The sequence below is a fragment of the Hemibagrus wyckioides genome, linkage group LG06 (assembly GCF_019097595.1).
Source record: "Hemibagrus wyckioides isolate EC202008001 linkage group LG06, SWU_Hwy_1.0, whole genome shotgun sequence".
Lineage (NCBI taxonomy): Eukaryota > Metazoa > Chordata > Actinopteri > Siluriformes > Bagridae > Hemibagrus > Hemibagrus wyckioides.
This window is the reverse complement of record NC_080715.1, coordinates 30,001,552-30,021,645: the sequence shown is the minus strand read 5'-3', so window position 1 is coordinate 30,021,645 and position 20,094 is coordinate 30,001,552. Positions and strand designations below refer to the sequence as shown.

Sequence of the window (20,094 nt, the reverse complement as noted above, 5' to 3'; positions counted from 1 at the left end):
TCCCTCACACTTACTCTAACTTCAAAAGCTCAAAGTGCATGTCCCAGTGCTTGTCTTAATGTGGTATCAGTATCCTCTAAATATCACTACATATCGGTGAGAATGAAGTCCCCGATTTGAAGGAGTATCCCTTTAATATCATGATGGACAGACTGTTGAGAGAGTCAGCTAGCGCAGCCATCCATCCATCCATCCATCTATCCATCCATCCGAGTGTAGTAGTCCAGTAAGAAGAGTCGTGTTCATTCGTTAGCGCACTTGCAAGCCCATTCATGAAGAAATGTGACGTCTCTTGCTGTGTTTTGTCTCGTGTTGTCCAGCCATCGTTGTGCTAAAGCACAAAGTAGGAGCCGCAAAAAAAAGAAAGAAAAATGTACACAATTTACATTACTGTACCAGGCTTAAAAGAGAAAAAAAAAAACTCTCACAACTGTCCTAGTGTGCTTTTCCAGCAACAGTTGCATAGATTTGCTTGCGTTTCATTATGCGGTGAGGAAGTGCACTACATTGATCACTCCCTGCAAATCCTTTCATCAGTAAATCCATCAGCTGAGTATTAGTCCAAAAAAAAAAAGTGTACAGTGTTAGAATCACGTAACAGCAAGGTGGAGTTACTATGCGGTAGTATTTTGTAAACTGTGATACTTTGGGTCAGCCAGATCACTACACAAGGTATTTATTTGTTTGTGTTAATCGTCATGGCCACAGTTTTCTCATCGTTTTTTTTCCACATATATTTTTTTAATTAATCAGTTTAATGCTGTTTGTCGGTTAAGTTCATGGCCGTTATTCCACTCTTTGTTTCAGCTTGTTGTACTGGTCAAGTCAAGGTATTTCCACGTCACCCAGGGTGCTGACTCTTTCATCATGACACTCGATCAGAAACGGTTCTTTGCCAGCGGTTACTAGGTTTAGCATAAATTCACCTTAGATTTAACACTTCGACAATCCAAACTCTCAGTTCATTATCCAAACCCCAGGTTGTAATGTTATAAATTAGGCTAATTTGCACTTGCTGAGATGTTTCATTTCCTTGTAAACTAAAACAAATGATGGATATATATATATATATATTTTTATTAATTTGCTGCAGTACTGTATGTAATGCTGTTTGGAAGAGGCTAAACCACTTGCACTGTATTCTTGGACTTTCCCACTGTACATTCCATGGGCCGTGTGTCTGCTGCTCGATCAGCTTCCCCAATGACAGACACTCCTGTTATGTGATCTCTTGAATGTATATAAAGATCAGTCGCCTTCATTTCGCCAACATTCTCAACTAGACCTGAAACATGCATGTGGCATGAGCTAAATGGAACAAACTTGGTTTTTTTTGTTTTGTTTTGTTGTTTTGTTTTGGTCTGTGTTTGATTTCTATTAAATAGAGTAAGATGTATGCTGAGTGTTGAGCATTTTCTTGGTTTTGGCTCCTCGGTTATTAGTTCGCGTTCAAACTGTGAAGTGATGAAGACATGATTTTGGTGTTCACCTTGTTGATGCTGGAGTCTGAGCAACCTTTGAGCTCAAGGTGGTTCAAACAGACTTTTAATCAAATTTTCTGGTGTAAGAAGTGTGAACAGAGAACTTGCCCTAAAGGCATGCAGTACGATGAAAAGGCACTTATTTTACCTTTTACATTACAACATGGTAGTGCAGGTTGTATTTAAAACAACAAAATATTAAAAAAATGTCTGGTCTTTTGACCTGGAGGAGTACTTCATGACCTGAAAGATGAAAAAATGTGAAGGCCTTGACTTTTTTTTTTTTTTTTTTCTTCTGAAAGCCTGGGTCTATAAATGTCTTCATTACATTTGTGAGTCTTAATGATGTTGCTCTGTCTAGAAATAAAGGTCCGCCAACAGCTCTTTTTTTGTGTGTTTGAGCGTTGTAGCCTGACATAAGAATAAATGGTTTTAAAGCCAGTTGCAAGATCTGAAGTAATAGAGATGTAGTCTGCCACTTTTTTGGAAAGTAACCCCCCCCCCGCTGCTTTATGAGTTGAGCTGGCAGAGCAAAGCCACGCCGCGGCGAATCCAGTGCTCCGGGGGAACGTCCGAGTCGAGGGTCATGGAGATGACATAGTTGGTGGAGTGGCCGGTGGTGGACAGCGTCCCCCGTCTCTCGCTCGTCTTATACACGGGTGCGACATAGCACAAGCGCTCGGGGATGTCCTGCTTCCTCATGGGTATGAGCCAGATCTGCAACAGGACACGTTAAAGAGGAAAAGCAAGTCATATCACACATCTTAATCGGACAATGCGCTCCTCTGTTTCAGATGACCTAGAAAAAAAAACCCACACAACTGACAAGAAAAGTAACTACTAGTGTTTTATGCTGTGTTCATGAACAACAGTGAGGTTGAAAATGAAATGAATACGCTGGTTAAGATTAAGCAATAAATAGCTGCATTAATAACACTAGTAATGTGTGTGTGTGAGAGATGGAGCACGTATGCACATTTAAGTTGAATCTACTGAGTGAATGAAAAATCTAGTAAGAAGAAAAAAAAATGAAAAAGCTTTGTTATAAAATTTTAACTTTCTGTCAAAATTCTGCTTTTACATAGCAACTCAGCTCACTGAGGGAGGCAATCAGAATGATACGTTTGGAAATCACCGCATTTCAGAACAATATAGTGCTGTAGATTTTACTCGACATGATTCACTCCTGCAATATTCATGCAGTATTTTGTATAAATATGTAACTGGAATGTCTTCCAATCAGTGTGGAACAAAGACAAAGTGAACTTTTTTTTTCTCGAGTTGAAATGCGCTTTTCAGAAGCCCCATGATAACACACAGCAAGACAAAAGCTCACTGTGTGCATTTTGTCTCCTGGGTCACAGCAGCTATAATTAATCATTCGAAATACTCGCTTGTAGCAAAGGCTTTTGGGTATTGTGTGAAGATGAAAAGCGCTGCCTCCCAGGAGCCGAGCCACAGACCGTCTGGAGGAGCTCCGTTCTTCTCCCGAGTGTGCTTATTTGTATTTCCGGTTCACTAGAAACTGTGTGTTTACGAGACTTAGCTGAGAAAGTTGCACGTCCATCTGGGGTTAATGCGACGGAAACAGAGCTGGTCAATGAAGGCATTCAAGTTTCAACAGGCTCCCATGTGTGGGGTTAAAAAAAAAGAAAAACAAACAAACAACAACAACAACAAAAACATGAATTCACAACTGGAGCGTTAGTAATATTTTTGCTATGCTGATACCGAATCCTCGGTAAAGTTCTCCTGCACCGATGACTTCAAAAAGCGGATTTGTGCGAAGGGGAAATGTCGATCAAATGATCAACCATCAGAAAGTAGGCCACGGTAATAAAGCGCCATGTAATGATAAACAATTCGCTAACGTCCTTCGGGACCAGTAGCGTGCGACTCAGGAGATGCAACCTAAATATATATATATATTTCTTTGTTTTGATGGAGAAATGCATTATACATGATCTTTAACTCATCCTGCTTAAATATATGCACCAGATCAGTGTTTGTCACTCTCGCGTTATTGATGTCGTGTCTCCGCGTCTCAGCTTAAACGTTTGTCTGAATTATAATCAGTGAAGTTTTCCAGGGGTAGCAGTGCAGGTTGGGTAGCGAGTGTAAAAGTCACACTAGCAAAGTCAGTGAGCAACGTTACACCACAGCGCTGACTGGTCAGAAGATGAATCACTTTCTGGAGCAGCAGCAGCGACAGTAGAGCTGGCTTATAATAATGCGCTTTCTCTAACGTGTAATCGTTTCTATAGTAACAGCTCGTTCACAGGGGCGTGTATATTGGACATTCCGTGTAATCAAAACTAACAATAAACTACGAATACGGCGCCTGTGTGAAGCGGCCCTGACCTTTCTGGGAGACCGTGCGATGAGTAAAGAAGAACAGCATGATGAGGCTGTGTGTCATTTCTGTTTTAAAATATTTTTCCCCTGTTAATTAACTTACATAACATGTCAGGTGTCATTACACACTATGTCGATTCACAGTGTGTATCCAAACCCAGAGGGATATAAATAAGGAAAGGAAATAAATAATAAATAAGGAAATGATGAATAATTACCACTGGCATGGTATCGTGGAGGACCTTGGGGTACGACTCTGCCATCAGCTTCTTTTTTCTGTCCCAGCATGCCCCATCCAGGAACAGGCCACGGATGTAGACACCTGCCAGGGAAGAGGAGAGACATCATGGGTTTCATAAACACCCAAAGCCATGAAGTACAAATAGGCTAGGTCTTTACGTCTCTCCCTCTCTCATACACATGGAAACTTTCATCATTTTACAAACCCTCAGTTTAGCCTGAAGAAGCAGCCCTGGGGCAGACATTAAGGAGTCTAAAAATTTGGTAAACACTAGTGCATGCTAGTACATACACACCCCCACACACCAGCTGTCAATCTGTGTGTGTGTGTGTGTGTCTGCCTGCATGCAGCCCCCTAAGGAACAAGAGCTTCATCACATGCTGATGAATGAGCGACAGGGGTCTGATGTAAAAGAGCGAGGTAATGTTGACTCTGATTGATAGCCCATGGGCACGGCAAGGGGTTAATGCGTCCTCTCTCCTCCTGTCACCCTCTTTCCTTCCATCCCTCACCTCCTCTCATCTGTTCTGTCATGCTCACTCAGGTTTTAGCTTTCCTTCTCTTCCTTCATTCCCATGCTTTTTTTCCTCAGTGTATGTATGAATGTATATCTCTGTTTATGTCTGTCTCTCTATTTCCTTCTGTCTGCTTATGGGCTATATATACAAAATACAGTCTAGAACTCTATCCAACCATATCTATCCCTGTATGCATCCCTCCCCTCCATCCACTTTAACCAGGACACTTCTCTGCTCTTTGTTGAAATGATCCAGACAAACCGATCAACCAGCAGCAGATCAGTGCATGAAAATACTCAGACACAGGTCAGGAGCGTTAATGAATGTTCATGTAATACATCAGAACTGGGGAAACATGCGTCCTCGTAGTGACCGTCTTGGTGAGAATCTGCTTTTCTGCTAATAAATTTTTACACACAAGAGTCCTGAAACTTTTTTATTGTGTGGCAGATCTGTGAGCAGAAACACTTTGATGATTTGCAAGGTCTGATGAGAATGTCTAGACTGGTTCTATCTAGCAGAAGGTTATAGTAACTCATATAATCACTCTTTAAAACCATGGAGAGCAGAAAAGCAGAACACATCTGGTTCTTTCAGTCAAGAGCAGGAATCTGAGACTACAGGTGAAGATGATACCTGATGAAGATTGATTCATGCTGCAAATGAGTCAGAGTAGAGCCAGAATTTGCAGCATGAATCCATGGACTCAACCTGTCCAGTGCTTCAACCTGCCCAGTGCTTCAACCTGCCCAGTGCTTCAAACTGCCCAGCACTTTAATCTGCCCAGCGCTTCAACCTGCCCAGTGCTTTAATCTGCCCAGCGCTTCAACCTGCCCAGTGCTTTAATCTGCCCAGCGCTTCAACCTGCCCAGTGCTTCAACCTGCCCAGCGCTTCAACCCGCCCAGCGATTCAACCTGCCCAGCGCTTCAACCTGCCCAGTGCTTCAACCTGCCCAGCGCTTCAACCTGCCCAGTGCTTCAACCCGCCCAGCGATTCAACCTGCCCAGCGATTCAACCTGCCCAGCGCTTCAACCTGCCCAGCGCTTCAACCTGCCCAGTGCTTCAACCTGCCCAGCGCTTCAACCCGCCCAGGGCTTCAACCTGCCAAGCGCTTTAATTTGTCCAGTGCTTCAACCTGTCCAGCGCTTCAACCTGTCCAGTGCTTAAACCTGGCCAGTGCTTTAATCTGTCCAGAGCTTCAACCTGGCCATTGCTTCAACCTGCCCAGTGCTTCAACCTACCTAGCGCTTCAACCTGCCCGGTGCTTCAACCTGCCCAGTGCTTCAACCTGCCCAGTGCTTTAACCTGCCCAGTGCTTTAACCTGTTCAGTGCTTTAACCTGCTCAGTAATTAAACCTGCCCAGTGCTTAAAACCTGCCCAGAGCTTCAACCTGCCCAGCACTTCAGACTGCAGGTTGTGTAATGGTGTGGAGAATGTTTGAGTCAATTGAAACTCATGGTCTATCTGAGTATTGTCGGTAAGCATGCTTATGACCACAAATTAGCATCTTATACCGACTACTCCAGCGTGATACACAAATTACAGCTTTCACAAACATGACAAGTTCACTGTACTACAGTGGCCTGTACAGGCACTAGCTCTGAATCCAGCAGAGCATGTGATAGAATAAAAGGTTTAAGGTATAAATCTGGAGCATTTATGTCAGCCTGAACCAGATTCCCAAAAGAACGTTTCCCACACCTTGGGGAATCCATCTTACAGAGAATCGAGTCTGTTCTGAGTGAAAAGTGGGCCTAACCACTACGGTGTTCCTGATAAACAGCTCTCTGCTTCTGTCTGTCTCTATCTCACCGTCAGCAGGCGGCTTCATGTACTCTGTTTCATCCATGACGTGGAAGTCATAGGCGAGCAGGTCAATGGGGATGGTGTGTTTGCGAGCGTAGTTCTGCTGTGCACCGGTCAGGAAAGCCTGCGTGAAGAAGAAGCCTGACATCCAGAACACGGCCGGCATGCCGTTATCATACCAGTCCTACACAAAGAAAACACACAGTTACACTCAGTATGATGATCACCGCTACCTCACACCATGATACTCTTCTGTTACAGCTGGATAGAACAACCAGGCCTATGAACCCGCTAGAGTTAAAATATCTCAGGAATCTACTTTATAACGTGTTAAAAGTCTAGCGGTAGGTCAGTGGTGTGTGATTGAACGTGCAAACATGGAAAAACAGTGTGGTTGTGAAGGGGAAAAATAATGCATATTTCCAACCAAATGAAAGGCTCTACAGTAAAAGTTTTTTATAAGTATGTTTTATAATCCGTTCAGTGGCACAGCTTGAAGTCGGAGGTTAAGGTCTGAGTGAAAGCTAATAAGTCGTTTACAGGAATGTGCTAATCTACACACTATACCAAACATCAAGACGCTTACTACCTTACAATGCTGATTACACAGGATTATGATTAGAGCGCATAGCAAACTATTTGAATCAGATGGTGACCATGTGACTCACTCCCCGACCCCTGCCTCTTACTGTACGCTGGAATTCTCTGTTTCAGCTGTTGTGTGGTGTTTTAGTGACCACAACAATGTTACAGCAGCAAGTGTGATGTCATTGTGAAAAATGAGTATTCATCACAATGCATTTCTTTTTTAATTATATAGCAATATGACTGAGATCATTGGGTCCATGCGTGTGTGTGTGTGGGGGGGGGGTGTTTGTGGTAGGATAAATATGACCTAAGGAAGTGGATAACACAAGACCTTTTTAACCCATTATAAAATTAACTGGGAGTGTTCAGTGTGATGCTACCATTTCAAGAAATATTCCATAAAATGGAAATATAATTTTAACCTCCTACAACAAATTTTTGGTTGTGTGCACCATAATACTTAATTCTTTGTAACTGGAACCTGTTGTACACAAAAGAAGTGGCTTCATGTTCAAAGATAATATCTGGTTATTATATTTATTGGTTCCTCCTGACCCCAAATAGGTAGAAGAAATCTAAAATGCAAGCCAAACCAAAACCCAGGTCTTAGGAGGTTAAAAATGAAATCATAGACAGTACAAATATCTCATACAAGATCTTTATCATTCACCCAAATGTGTCAGTTTAATGAAATCTCATCTACCTCCGGAGGTAAGCCACGGTTTTTAATCACACAGTAAGAAATGTTTACGTGTTTAGGGTTAAGCACTGTTTAACTTAAGCCTTCCTCATCAGAGGAATTGAAGAGCCGTAAAGCAGAAAGCTGTGATTTGTGATTGCATCTTCACAAAGTCAAATCCGTAAGGCATTCTCTAAGGTTCGATTAAAAAATGGCACAACGTTCAGACGGGTGTGTGTGACATAATAACATGCACTAATGCAATGCTCTGACTTCTGCATGATCGTCAGATGTTTGAATAGGGGATGTAGATAATTACGAGAAAATGAGCATATCTACTGTGTTACTAATTACTTGTTCACTCTATATGAGCGTGATAGTGCAACAGCTGGAGTCTGGCAGTGGAATGTTGTGTGGGTTTGGATTAATTCTGAAAAAACAGCTTTTTATGAGAAAAAAAAAGAAAGTGAGTGCAAGAAGTTGGATGTTAAAATGTGAAACAAGCTACTGGGTGTAATGAAGATTAGCTAACACTCAGCTTATTGTACGTCATGTTAATGAACTGCTGAACACAGCAAGATCGCTTGGATTAAAGACAAAGGTTCAGAAGAATAAGCGCCTGATTAGATTGGAAACATAAGACGATATAAAGAATAAGAAACACTGTGTGAAGCCTGTTTTATACATCGTACCATCTAGAAACTACTAGAAGTTACTGAAATTCTCATTAAGCCACTGTAATTCCTCGAAACTTGATTTAAACAGTTAAAACACACACTTATTACCATAATTACACTGTCAACTTCAACGTCGAATACTCAACCCTCTCTTTTCTCCAGATTCTTCTGTTGAGTGAGAATTTCTTTCTCATAATTGCAGTGTTCTACTGCCCCTTTGAGGCGCAGGTAATACGCCACCTCGGTAGGCTCGGCTCAACACACACAAACATGCAGGTGTTTTGGAGTTCAGGTCCTACACGTGACTCAGGGTAGACGAGCTCACCTGTAAGAATTGGAGCCTCTCCAGGAAGTCGCTGACGTATCCTCCAAGAGGTTTGAGGCTCGGGTACGATTTTTTCATCCACATACCTGGAACCCGGCCCTTCAGGATGCTCGTCACTACTTCCTCCAACTCGGATGACATCACCACCAGACCCTGCGGTGTAGACGGGAAAAGGGCACATGGTGTATAAACATTTTGTTGATTTTTATTTTGAAATCATACTCCATAATTAATTAAACCATAATTTATTTCAACCTTAATGTGTTATCCAAAAAGGTGAACAACACAGACCTGAATCAAATCCTTCACGGTTTTAACTTGAGGACCACCAGAACAGATCATGTGTGTGAGGTTATATTATTAAACATTATATGACTACACCTGAACATCACACCCTTATGTCTATGTTGAACATCTCATTCCAGATCTATCCCTCTTTACTGTTTTAATATGCTCCAGTCTTTTTTCCACTAGATGTTGGAGTGTGGCTGTGGGGATTAGTGATTATTCAGCTACAAGAGCATTAGTGAGATCAGACACTGATGTTGTAAGAGTGAGGAGGTCTGGAGTTCAGTCGGTATTCCAGTTCATCCCTAAATTGTTCAGCGGGGTTGAGTCAGAATCAGGGCTCTGTGAAGGACATCAAGTTCTTTCACGTTAACCCTGACCTCCACACCATGTCTTCATAGAGTTCAGGGGCTTTGTGCATAGACACAGTGTCATGCTGAAGTGAAAAAGTCATTCAAGAATATATGCCAAATGACTAAAACCTACTTGACTGTTCTGATATAACGCTTTTTAAAATTTCTATACAGTACATTGGCTGTAAAACCAGAGCACCAGTCGCTTTCACATTAAACATTTTGAACATACCGAATCTCCGACTCTAGACGTAACGTTGACTCGACTCTCATGATGGTAAAGAGGATGATTAATAATAAGATCTGGTTTAGGAAGCAGTCTCTCTAATATTAAGTCTTGTAATCGAAATGATTTTGTAATTCTGACTTTTTTTTGTGGATTCATGAATTTATGTATTTGTGTTTATTTTATCTATGAATAATGTATTAGCAAACTAGCGAAGCTGAATTAATTAGCGTCATGGGAGATTCCACTTGGCAGGGAAGTGAGCTGGTATTGAGAAGCTGTCAGTAATAAGAGCAGATTTTGTACATGTTCGAGATAAAACTACACCTGAAGTTGTATTGTATTCAAACCGCCTGCTGAAATGCCACATGTGCACTAGCCGCAAAAAACTCCCATACTGCTCGGAGTAACAACGTTTTAAAAGCTGAACTTTGGCCAACCGTCTCCATGTTCCCCTTCAGCCAGAAATGTAATCTAAAAAGAGCACGTATTGTGAGGCGCTGCACAAACAGCGGTCCGAGATTAAAGAACGACCACCTCTTCGTCTTCTCCGGAGGACACGAACTTAATGAAGGCAGGAGAGAGAGCAGCGATGTGGAGGAGAAGGAGAAGAATGAAACGAGGAATAGAGTAGCTAAAAAATCATGAAATAAAAAGTAAAAAAAAGAAGAAAAAAAAAGACAGGCACCCTGGGGAAGGTGGGAGTTCAAGCGGGGAGTTGGAGAAGATGAAGGGGATTATATTAGGGTTAGATTAAGGGATCAGAGGCCGCAGGGTGTATTCAGTAGTGCTGCTCATGAAGAGAAGAGGACAGCGTTAACCAGGATTGGAGCTGTCAAGCAAACAGCAGGAGGAGATCCAGCACAGGTACAGAATCTTCAGAGCCAAGCATGCCAGGGAAAATGGGACAAAAACCACTGCCACACACCATTTCATTAAAATGTACTTTTAAATAAGTTTAACATTAATCCTTCCTAATATCTGCTTGATTAAGGGCAGAGAGAAAGTGATTCATATGGAGTGATTCGTATGGAGTGCTTAGGAGTGTTGTGGAATGCTGGAAGAATGAGCACAACATTTACATGATAGCTGTGGGAGGTGGGAGTGAAGAAGAGAAACAAAACTGACTTTATATCCATGGTTAGTAACAGCAATGCAGCTTTTCTCCTGTATATGGCATTAGCATTAACAGCAGATCTCTACTCGAGTGTTTGTCGTATCACAGCTTTAACTTAAAGCTCAATGCCAACCTTCTTGCATCTTTTCCCAACATTAATCATCAAAACCAATCCAATCGAACCACTGACATATACAGACCACATTGTGAGGTTCCACTATGGTTCTTTAGATGCTCTAAGGTTTTAGGTTCCTCAGCAACTTTAAAGCTCTTCTAATGTTTCTCAGGGACTCTAAAGCTTCTCTAAAGTTTATTTAAGGCTCCCCAGAGCTTCCAAAGCTCTTCTAAAGTATCTCTCAGGTTCTCCAGAAACTCTAAAGCTCTTCTGTTTCCTGAAATTCCCAAAGCTCATCTAAAGTTTTTCTAAGGTTCCTCAATGCCCCCAAAGCTCATCTACAGGTTTTTCTAAGGTGCCTCGGAGCCTTCCAAGTGTCTCTAGGGTCTATCTCTTTCCCCAGAGTCTTGTCCAAGGTTTCTCCAAGGTCCCGCAGAACCACCGAAGCTTATCTGAGATTTCTCCAAGGTTCCGCAGAGCCACCGAAGCTTATCTGAGATTTCTCCAAGGTTCCGCAGAGCCACCGAAGCTTATCTGAGGTTTCACAAAGATTCCCCAGAGACTCCCCTGTAAAATTCTTTAAGGTTCCTCAGAGCCTACAAATCTCCTCTAAGAATTTTCAAAGGTGCCTTAGGGCCCCCAAAGCTCATCTAAGCTTTCTCTAAGGTTCCTCTGAGCTTCTAGAGTACCTCTAACATTTCTCAAAGATTCCTCATAGCCTCTAGAGCTCATATAAGGTTTCTCTAAGGTTCCTCAAACCCTTCAATGTATCTCTAGAGCTTCTTTAAAGTTTATTTATGGTTCTGACCTTGATGGCCTTCTGGATGTTGACACATGAGTCACGGATGGTCTGCAACAGCTTGTTGAAGCGGCCCATCTCCTGCACCAGCACTGTGTTCATGCTCTGCTTGTAACTGGTGGGGAACCTGCGCATGGCCACCTCCGTGTCAAAGTCCTGTGGCAGTTTGCTCAAAATGTCCGCCGCCACCTCATACACCATGTCGTCAGAGGATTTTGCGTCGCCGCCCGTCACGCGAGACTGGAAAGAAGAGGTGAAGGTGAAAGGCTGAACTTATAGACTGAACTCCCCAGAGATAAAAGATGCACATGCACAAATAAACAAGCAATGACTAGTCCCTCAGAAAGATATGCAAGGTTTCAGATCGTTGTCTCTCTGCCCATATCCCATTGCGTGCCAGTTGCAGTCATCAGTTATCTGAGCCTAACTGGATCATTAGCAGCTCACTAACATTACAGCAAGCAGCACATAGGAGCCCTTTTTCATTAGTTACATAAAAACAAGGGTAGCTTTAAATGCATCAAAGAAACAGTTGCAGTAATGAAATAAATCATGAATAAAGCATTCGCACTGTCAATTATTAATATCGCATACCATCTACATACTACAAACCGTCAGCATCATTTACACATCCATCCTGATTTGATGAATAAAGGCCATTATGCTGGAAACTGAATTGTAAACATAGCACCGTCTCTTACATTTGACGTCTCTGTGTCAGAATTACACTCAGTTTTATTATTGTTTTATTTTTTACACTGATGACATTCAGCATTGTGTTAAGTTGTGAATGCTGTGATTGCAGTTCGTCCACTATCAAACCTGAGTGAGCAGGATGCTCTCGAACAGGAGCTGCGTCTCCACCTGCTCCTTGGTGATGTCAGCGTTGGCGTTCATGCCGAAGATTTCTGGCGATGGATACAGTGGGAGTGATTTGGTGTACTCCACGTAGCTATTATGCTGCGGAAGAAACGAGACACACTTCCTGACGCAGGCATCCAGAACACGGAGACACTAAATAACGATGGCGCACTTAAAGCACGCCACCCACGAGATCGCTGACATTTATAATAATGACTATGCAAATCAACATTCATGAATAAAAGATTTCAGCAGAAAATGGCAAATAAAAACTGAGCGTAGATTATACATGTGCTCGCAAATAAATTAGGCAGTGGCCACTGGTGGCATCCCACCGTGCACAGTTATTGAACTCTGAGCTCGTTATGATTTTCAGAACTTTATGGAATGGAATGGAAAAAAAAAAAACAAGTGAGCAAGTGAAGCAGAAATGATATGTTTTGCATTGTGTGGGCGAGTTACATCTCTTAGTCATTTGATCATCAAGTTCTGATGATAAGTTTTCATTTAGGGTGTGTGTGCTACTTAAATGAAAGACACAATTCTGCAGACGAGTGAACGAGTGAGTGGAGAGAAAAAAACAACAACAAAGTTTAGTATTAATTGTTCATTTACTTCATTACATGATCTGACGTGTGTGTGTTTGTGTGTGTGTGTGACCTTACATCCCCTTCAGGAGGTGAGAAGTAAATCCCACTTGGGTCGAACTTGTACTCTGGATCTTCGATGATCTTTTTGTTGTAGAAGATGGAGAGGATGGTGCGGAGAGTTCGCCGGTCCCAGTCATCTGTAACACGTCCTCCATAGTTACACTCTCCTGTCATGTAGCGCAGTGCTTCGAATGGCACTTCCTAGAAAACAAATTAATAACAGAAGCTCATAGAGTCTGGAGTCTGAACTGGTATGTTTTTTTTATTGGGTCCATCAGGGTAAAATTAACCAGTTACTAAGATTTTATTCATCAAATTCCTATATTCTTATAAGATGTGTGGTTTATGTCAATATGTTATTTTCTATTGTTTTTGCTGATATGCCTGTAGTTTAGATTGACCCACGATCTAAACCACCGCTCCTCATATTACGTGATTACATTAGAATGCAATAACAAGCATAAAAATCAGTTTTTGCTACAGTATAACTTATGCCTTTTAGGATTTGCAATTAAACTAATATTTGTAATTAGACAGCTGTTCTATTATGCCGTTCATATTCAGCAGTGCTTGCGGCATGAGGATGAGTGCATGAGCCATGAGAACAGAGTGATATCATGTCCTGAGTGAGAGACAGTTAAATATACAGACAGGTGGAAAATTGAAGGAAGATGTTCTTCTAAGGTGTAAAAAAAAAAAAAAAAGGTGCGTTAGAACACCACGTTCCCAAAAGATCTTCCCTCAGCTGGTGTTTTGATGATGGTGGTGTGATGGACAGTGCTGTCTAACACTGCGGTTCACACAGGTGTGTGAAAGTTTTGGCATACGAGCCCTGTGGATGGGCGAGGAGTCATCCTGGATATGACCACTCCCATCTTCCATTAGGACATAACTGTCAGTGCCATTGTTTTTTTTCTTTAATATGTCACCTGTCTGTGTCCTGATGGTCTGTTTCCTTCTTATAAAACTACAATGCTATCAATGTAACAATGAGTTGCTTTTTTCCTTTTTTCTATATATATATAAATGTCATACATTCCTATGTTCTACAACTTTGACTTGAACTGGAAGACTTTTTATTATAATAATATTTGACTTTCAGATCATTCTGTACATTCAGCAGATGAAAAAAAATTAAGAAAAAAAAAAACAGATAAGCAGCATCTCACTGCCTCCTTTCCTCTACTGTCTCATTCGATTAGGAAAAAAGCACCAACCTGTGCTGCTGTCTCATTTTTACACCAAAGACCCTTTTCATTATGTGCTGCGCTGCCAGGTGTCAGTTGGCAAGTTCGGCACACTTCGGAGGGCTTTCAGAAATGAAAAGGTGGAGCTGGTGACGCTCAGATCGTGACATTTCCTGCTGAAATTTCCCTTGCTAATGTCACGGAGGAAATGTCAGCGTGTTTTTTTCCGGGGGGTTCTTGATCAGTTTATGCAGAGTGCTTGTTTTGAAAGGCATAGTGAGAGTAGAGTGGAGGGCACCTCTGAAGCTGTGGAAATGTCAAGGGTTTTTTTTTTCTAATGCTTCTTCAGAGGGACTTATGAAAGGATTGGCGGGGTGCGTGAAAATGAAGTTGGAGACACAGAGTGATTGTGTTAAGAGTGCATGTGATAGAGTGCAGGCGGGTGAGAATTGGTCGATGTAGGTATGAAAAGAGGAGCCGATGTGGATGGTGTGTGTGTGTGTGTGTCCTCACTTCATACTGGTCGAGAAACATATGCAGCTGTTGCACAGAGATGCGCAAGTCAGTTTCGTTGAACTCATAGGGGATGTTCCAGCCCAGGGGACCAAACTTCCTTCGCTCTTGGGTAAGAGCATGAAAGAAACACAGGCCATAAAGGAGTTTCTTGAACACAGCCTAAAACACACACATGCACACAATCAACAATAAAACACCTGAATAAAGAAAACAACTTCTTACAAATCATCCCGCACCCCCCTATCAGCTACGTTCCCATCCAATTGGAAAAGTTTCCTACATGCTACATCATTTATCCTTCTATCACATACTTTCTCAATCACTACCCCAGATTTTCCATCATTGTTTCTTGCCATAACTCCTGACTCACTGGCTTCAAGTTGCTGTTGAAGAACTCCGGTTCGGAGATGGGGTTCATATAAAGGGAGCCGATGATGTTGGAACGCAAGCCCTTGGGGGCCTCGTTTGTCATCTTGACACCATTCTGAAGGACGGCCACAGGGAAGTTAGGCGACGGGTAACTGGTTAGCCACAGACGGAAATCGGGATGAGTGGTGTCTGGGTTGAGCTCCTGGAGGAAAATAGAGTCAAAAGAAACTCATAGGTTGGGACAGAAAAAGGCTCTGTGATTTATTAACTGAAAATACGTAAGAATGTTGAAAATGAAAATAATTCAAAATCTTTGCTCGGGTTCTTTCTTCATACAGGGCAGCACAGTGGCTTAGTGGTTCGCATGTTTGCCTCACACCTCCAGCATCCTGGGTTCAAGTCTCGCTCCTGCTCACTGTATGTGTGGATTTTGCATATTCTCCCCGTGCTTGGTGGGTTTCCTCCCACAGTCCAAAGACATAAATTGCCTGTAGTGTGTGTGGCCTGAGATAGGCACAGGCTCCCAAGGATAGATCGGATAAGCCGTACAATGAAATGAAATTTCTTCATACACTGAATATACAGGCTTGTTTTGAAGTTCCTTCCAAGAACCACGACTTGTACCAGAGTATACCGATACCAGCAACACCACCACACACACAAAAAAGTACTTTTTGCACTAATACAACAAACTCTAATGACCAATGTCCACTTTCACAACTAGTTTATGTGTAGCTGAATCAACTATCAAATGTAATGATGAATAATTTCTAAAATATGCTGCAACTACATATGGTAGCTCAGTGGTTAAGCTGTGGGACTACATGAGTTGCCACTCCTTGGCCCTTGAGCAAGGCCCTTAACACTCAACTGCTCAGTTAAAAGTTAGTCTATCTGGATAAGGGCATCTGACAAATGCTGTTAATCATTATATTTCAAGTTCCAGTTTTCGTCATGCCCATTTTTACCTCGCAGACCCGTTCCAGCGTGGCCATCCAGGATGTGGCCAGGTGGCAGTTTTGCAGCACCACCCAGGTGCCTTCCTTCACTCCCACCTCAATCATTTTCATGGCAATGGGACCCTGGCCTTGGCCCAGTGACAGAGAGGTCAGCTTGTTCCCTGTGAAGCCCTGTGAGCAACACATAAAGGTACGGTGTTTAGAATATGACAGTGTTACACTATTGAGTGATATACAATAAAGTCATGAGTTATGCATGAAGAAACATCTTTAAAAACAAGGTTAAATATGTAAGGAATGAAACAACAGGGAATTTAGTTATGAGAAAATAATCTATGGTGCAGTGGTATGATGCAGCCTGATATGAAGTAGAGTTAATGTTATCCACAAAAAGTGGAATATTTTCCTGTAACACCTCATTACAAAGGTTTTTTTCCCTATAGCACAGTGATTTGCCAATAATTACATTGATTAATACACTATATTGCCAAAAGTATTCGCTCACCCATCCAAATAACCAGAATCAGGTGTTCCAATCACTTCCATGGCCACAGGTGTATAAAATCAAGCACCTAGGTATGCAGACTGTTTTTACAAACATTTGTGAAAGAATGGGTCGCTCTCAGGAGCTCAGTGAATTCCAGCGTGGAACTGTGATAGGATGCCACCTGTGCAACAAATCCAGTCGTGAAATTTCCTCGCTCCTAAATATTCCACAGTCTACTGTCAGCTGTATTATAAGAACGTGGAAGTGTTTGGGAACGACAGCAACTCAGCCACAAAGTGGTAGGCCACGTAAACTGACGGAGCGGGGTCAGCGGATGCTGAGGCGCATAGTGCGAAGAGGTCACCAACTGCAGAGTCTGTAGACCATCTGCAGAGTCAATCGCTACAGACCTCCAAACTTCATGAGGCCTTCAGATTAGCTCAAGAACAGTGCGCAGAGAGCTTCATGGAATGGGTTTCCATGGCCGAGCAGCTGCATCCAAGCCATACATCACCAAGTGCAATGCAAAGCGTCGGATGCAGTGGTGTAAAGCACGTCGCCACTGGACTCTAGAGCAGTGGAGACGCGTTCTCTGGAGTGACGAATCGCGCTTCTCCATTTGGCAATCTGATGGACGAGTCTGGGTTTGGCGGTTGCCAGGAGAACGGTACTTGTCTGACTGCATTGTGCCAAGTGTAAAGTTTGGTGGAGGGGATTATGGTGTGGGGTTGTTTTTCAGGAGCTGGGCTTGGCCCCTTAGTTCCAGTGAAAGGAATTCTGAATGCTTCAGCATACCAAGACATTTTGGACAATTCCATGCTCCCAACTTTGTGGGAACAGTTTGGAGCTGGCCCCTTCCTCTTCCAACATGACTGTGCACCAGTGCACAAAGCAAGGTCCATAAAGACATGGATGACAGAGTCTAGTGTGGATGAACTTGACTGGCCTGCACAGAGTCCTGACCTCAACCCGATAGAACACCTTTGGGATGAATTAGAGCGGAGACTGAGAGCCAGACCTTTTCGTCCAAATCAGTGTGTGACCTCACAAATGCGCTTCTGGAAGAATGGTTAAAATTTCCCATAAACACACTCCTAAACCTTGTGGACAGCCTTCCCAGAAGAGTTGAAGCTGTTATAGCTGCAAAGGGTGGACCGACGTCATATTGAACCCTATGGATTAGGAATGGGATGTCACTTAAGTTCATATGCGAGTCAAGGCAGGTGAGCGAATACTTTTGGCAATATAGTGTATATGAATGAAAGACATTTTGTGCTTTTTATCCATTTATTGCTGTGGAATGTCCAAGTTAGCAAACTTACTGAAACTACACACACATCTTCAACAAATATGTTTTTCTTTATTAGATAGCAAACAATGCCTTTTTTGTTTTGTTTTATTGTTAGTCATATATTACGTGCAGTGTCTGTTATACAAGTCCGTCTGAATATTACTACAGAAGCAATAACATAAAATAAGCTTAAACCTCTGCTGTGAAAATGAATCTTCTGACCAATCAGATTTGAGAATTCAACCAGTTTAAAAAGCAGATGAAGTTAGCCTATGAATAAACATGTTTAACCTTCTCGTCTCCAAACTTCAACAGAGCTGCCATGGGGTCGGAGCCTGGTGAGAGGATGAAGATGAGAGGAGCACAGCAGTGACTGTCTCCAAAAGCATTCCCCAGGTTAAAGGGGGGCACCTCGATAAATTGGGATCCCAAGCTTTTTGACACAAACTCCTGGACCATGGGAATGACCTGGAGAAAGACAAGGAGCAAAAAGAAGAGCATGTACATAGGTTTAGCACTCATAAAGTATATGAAACTCAGTGTCGAGAGATGAATGTGATTCTTTCACCTTGTCTGGTCTCAGGCAGCGTATGACCAACATTCTCTGAAATTGTCCCAGTTTTTCCTGCCAGTCTCCAGGAAAAGGTGTGTGATGAGGATCCTATGTAAAACACACACATTTACACACTCAGCTCTCAGTTACACCAAAATGGCCTTGCTTTAACAACCTAACAGAGTTATCATGCATACTGTTCCTTCAGGTCCAATAAGGAAACTAGTAGATAAGCTCAGTATCTCTACTATTTTGTAGGAGTTTATCAAACACACCTTGCTGTCGTATACTTCTTTCCAGCCATCTTTCAGGCGTGTCATATCCTTGCACAGGCCCTTGAAGCACTCCAGCTCGTCCAGGCGGCAGATCTCATCCCAGGATTTCTTGGGCAGCCACATGAAGGGATTGATGTGCGGGTTATCCAGACCCACGCCACCAGTCAGCAGAAAACGCCACTCGTTCTCATCAATCTATGCCATGATGCACAGAACCCCGAAATGGGATTATGAAAAAAAGTCATATATAATTTCAAATCCAGATTATATTGGTTTGTTTGGTTTATTATATTGCTTAAATAACATGAGAGGAATCTCTGAACATGTATACTGATCTTGATAAATACTTAACATGTCTAGTCTTAGATTTATTCTATAATGAAATTTAGTGGAGTTTTGTACTTCATTCCTTGACATGGTGCCCAGTTTCCTACATTATCCATAATGCTATTTGTCTACCTGCTTACAGTGACACAGCAGTGCTTTAGTCCACTCAGATTAGATTCCCAATTTCCAATTTTCATGGCCTGTAAGTTTGGGGATCGCTAACTAGCTGCGTTGCTCTAACATTTTATTATTATTTTAGCAGCAAAACCTGCCTGTTATAATGTCTAATGTGTTGAAATGGAATACCAATCAGCACCAGGAACATATTCAATGTGTTTTCTTTTACATCAAACAAATGTCTAATGAACATATACATATTATAGAAAAGTACACTATAACTATCTAACAGCAGTCAAATTCTTCAAGCTGATTGGTCGGAAGATGTGCAATACTTTAGACTAGTTCCATTAAAGACAGGTTTCTATTAATGTGCTTGTTTTTAATAGATATTTCATATCATGAAGACAATATAATTAAATACATTGTTTCTTAGTAACGCCTCGTACACAGAGACGTGTACAAGACCTGATGCTCCACAAGTCACTGTAGCCTAAGCAGAATAACTGAAAATAATGCATCTCTCTGTGATATTTTATATATTGTATGTATATTTTATTCCCTTCTTATTTTATATTTTATTCCTTATTCCTTTATATTATTTCTGTCATCAAGTTTCAGGGTATGAACATAATACCAGAGTTACTTCATTAATCTGGTTTGTAAGTGAGCATGACAAGACGTACTGTATGTTTTCACCAGGAAGCATTTGGAGGTTGCATGGAAAAAAAAATCTAGACTGCTGAGTCTTTTCACATAGGGAATTGATCCTCAAAAATGTTTTTCTTTTCAGCAAAGTGCACATTTTATGCTGTGTTTATGGCTCTGGGCTATGTATTATCATGTTGCAGAGGAGTCTCTCACTAAAGAACTAGTTTTTGTGACTGAAACGCGTGTTCACTACAAGACGTTCAATAAAACATGGAGAAAGG

At 41.9% G+C, this 20,094-nt stretch overlaps 1 protein-coding gene across 1 annotated transcript in view; it reads right to left on the bottom strand.

Moving 5' to 3' along the window:
- Nucleotides 1-520: 520 nt before the first annotated feature.
- dnah7 (dynein, axonemal, heavy chain 7) overlaps nt 521-20,094 on the bottom strand; it is a 98,413-nt gene continuing 78,839 nt past the window's right edge. The window contains exons 54-66 of the mRNA XM_058391491.1: nt 18,719-18,913; nt 18,459-18,551; nt 18,182-18,358; nt 16,122-16,283; nt 15,155-15,355; nt 14,782-14,943; nt 13,097-13,282; nt 12,393-12,530; nt 11,580-11,810; nt 8,673-8,825; nt 6,410-6,587; nt 4,055-4,158; nt 521-2,198 (exon numbers count right to left, since the gene is read on the bottom strand). Coding sequence (XP_058247474.1) covers nt 1,992-2,198; nt 4,055-4,158; nt 6,410-6,587; nt 8,673-8,825; nt 11,580-11,810; nt 12,393-12,530; nt 13,097-13,282; nt 14,782-14,943; nt 15,155-15,355; nt 16,122-16,283; nt 18,182-18,358; nt 18,459-18,551; nt 18,719-18,913 — 2,187 coding nt within the window. The 3' untranslated portion in view covers nt 521-1,991. The remainder of the gene's footprint in view (nt 2,199-4,054; nt 4,159-6,409; nt 6,588-8,672; nt 8,826-11,579; nt 11,811-12,392; nt 12,531-13,096; nt 13,283-14,781; nt 14,944-15,154; nt 15,356-16,121; nt 16,284-18,181; nt 18,359-18,458; nt 18,552-18,718; nt 18,914-20,094) is intronic.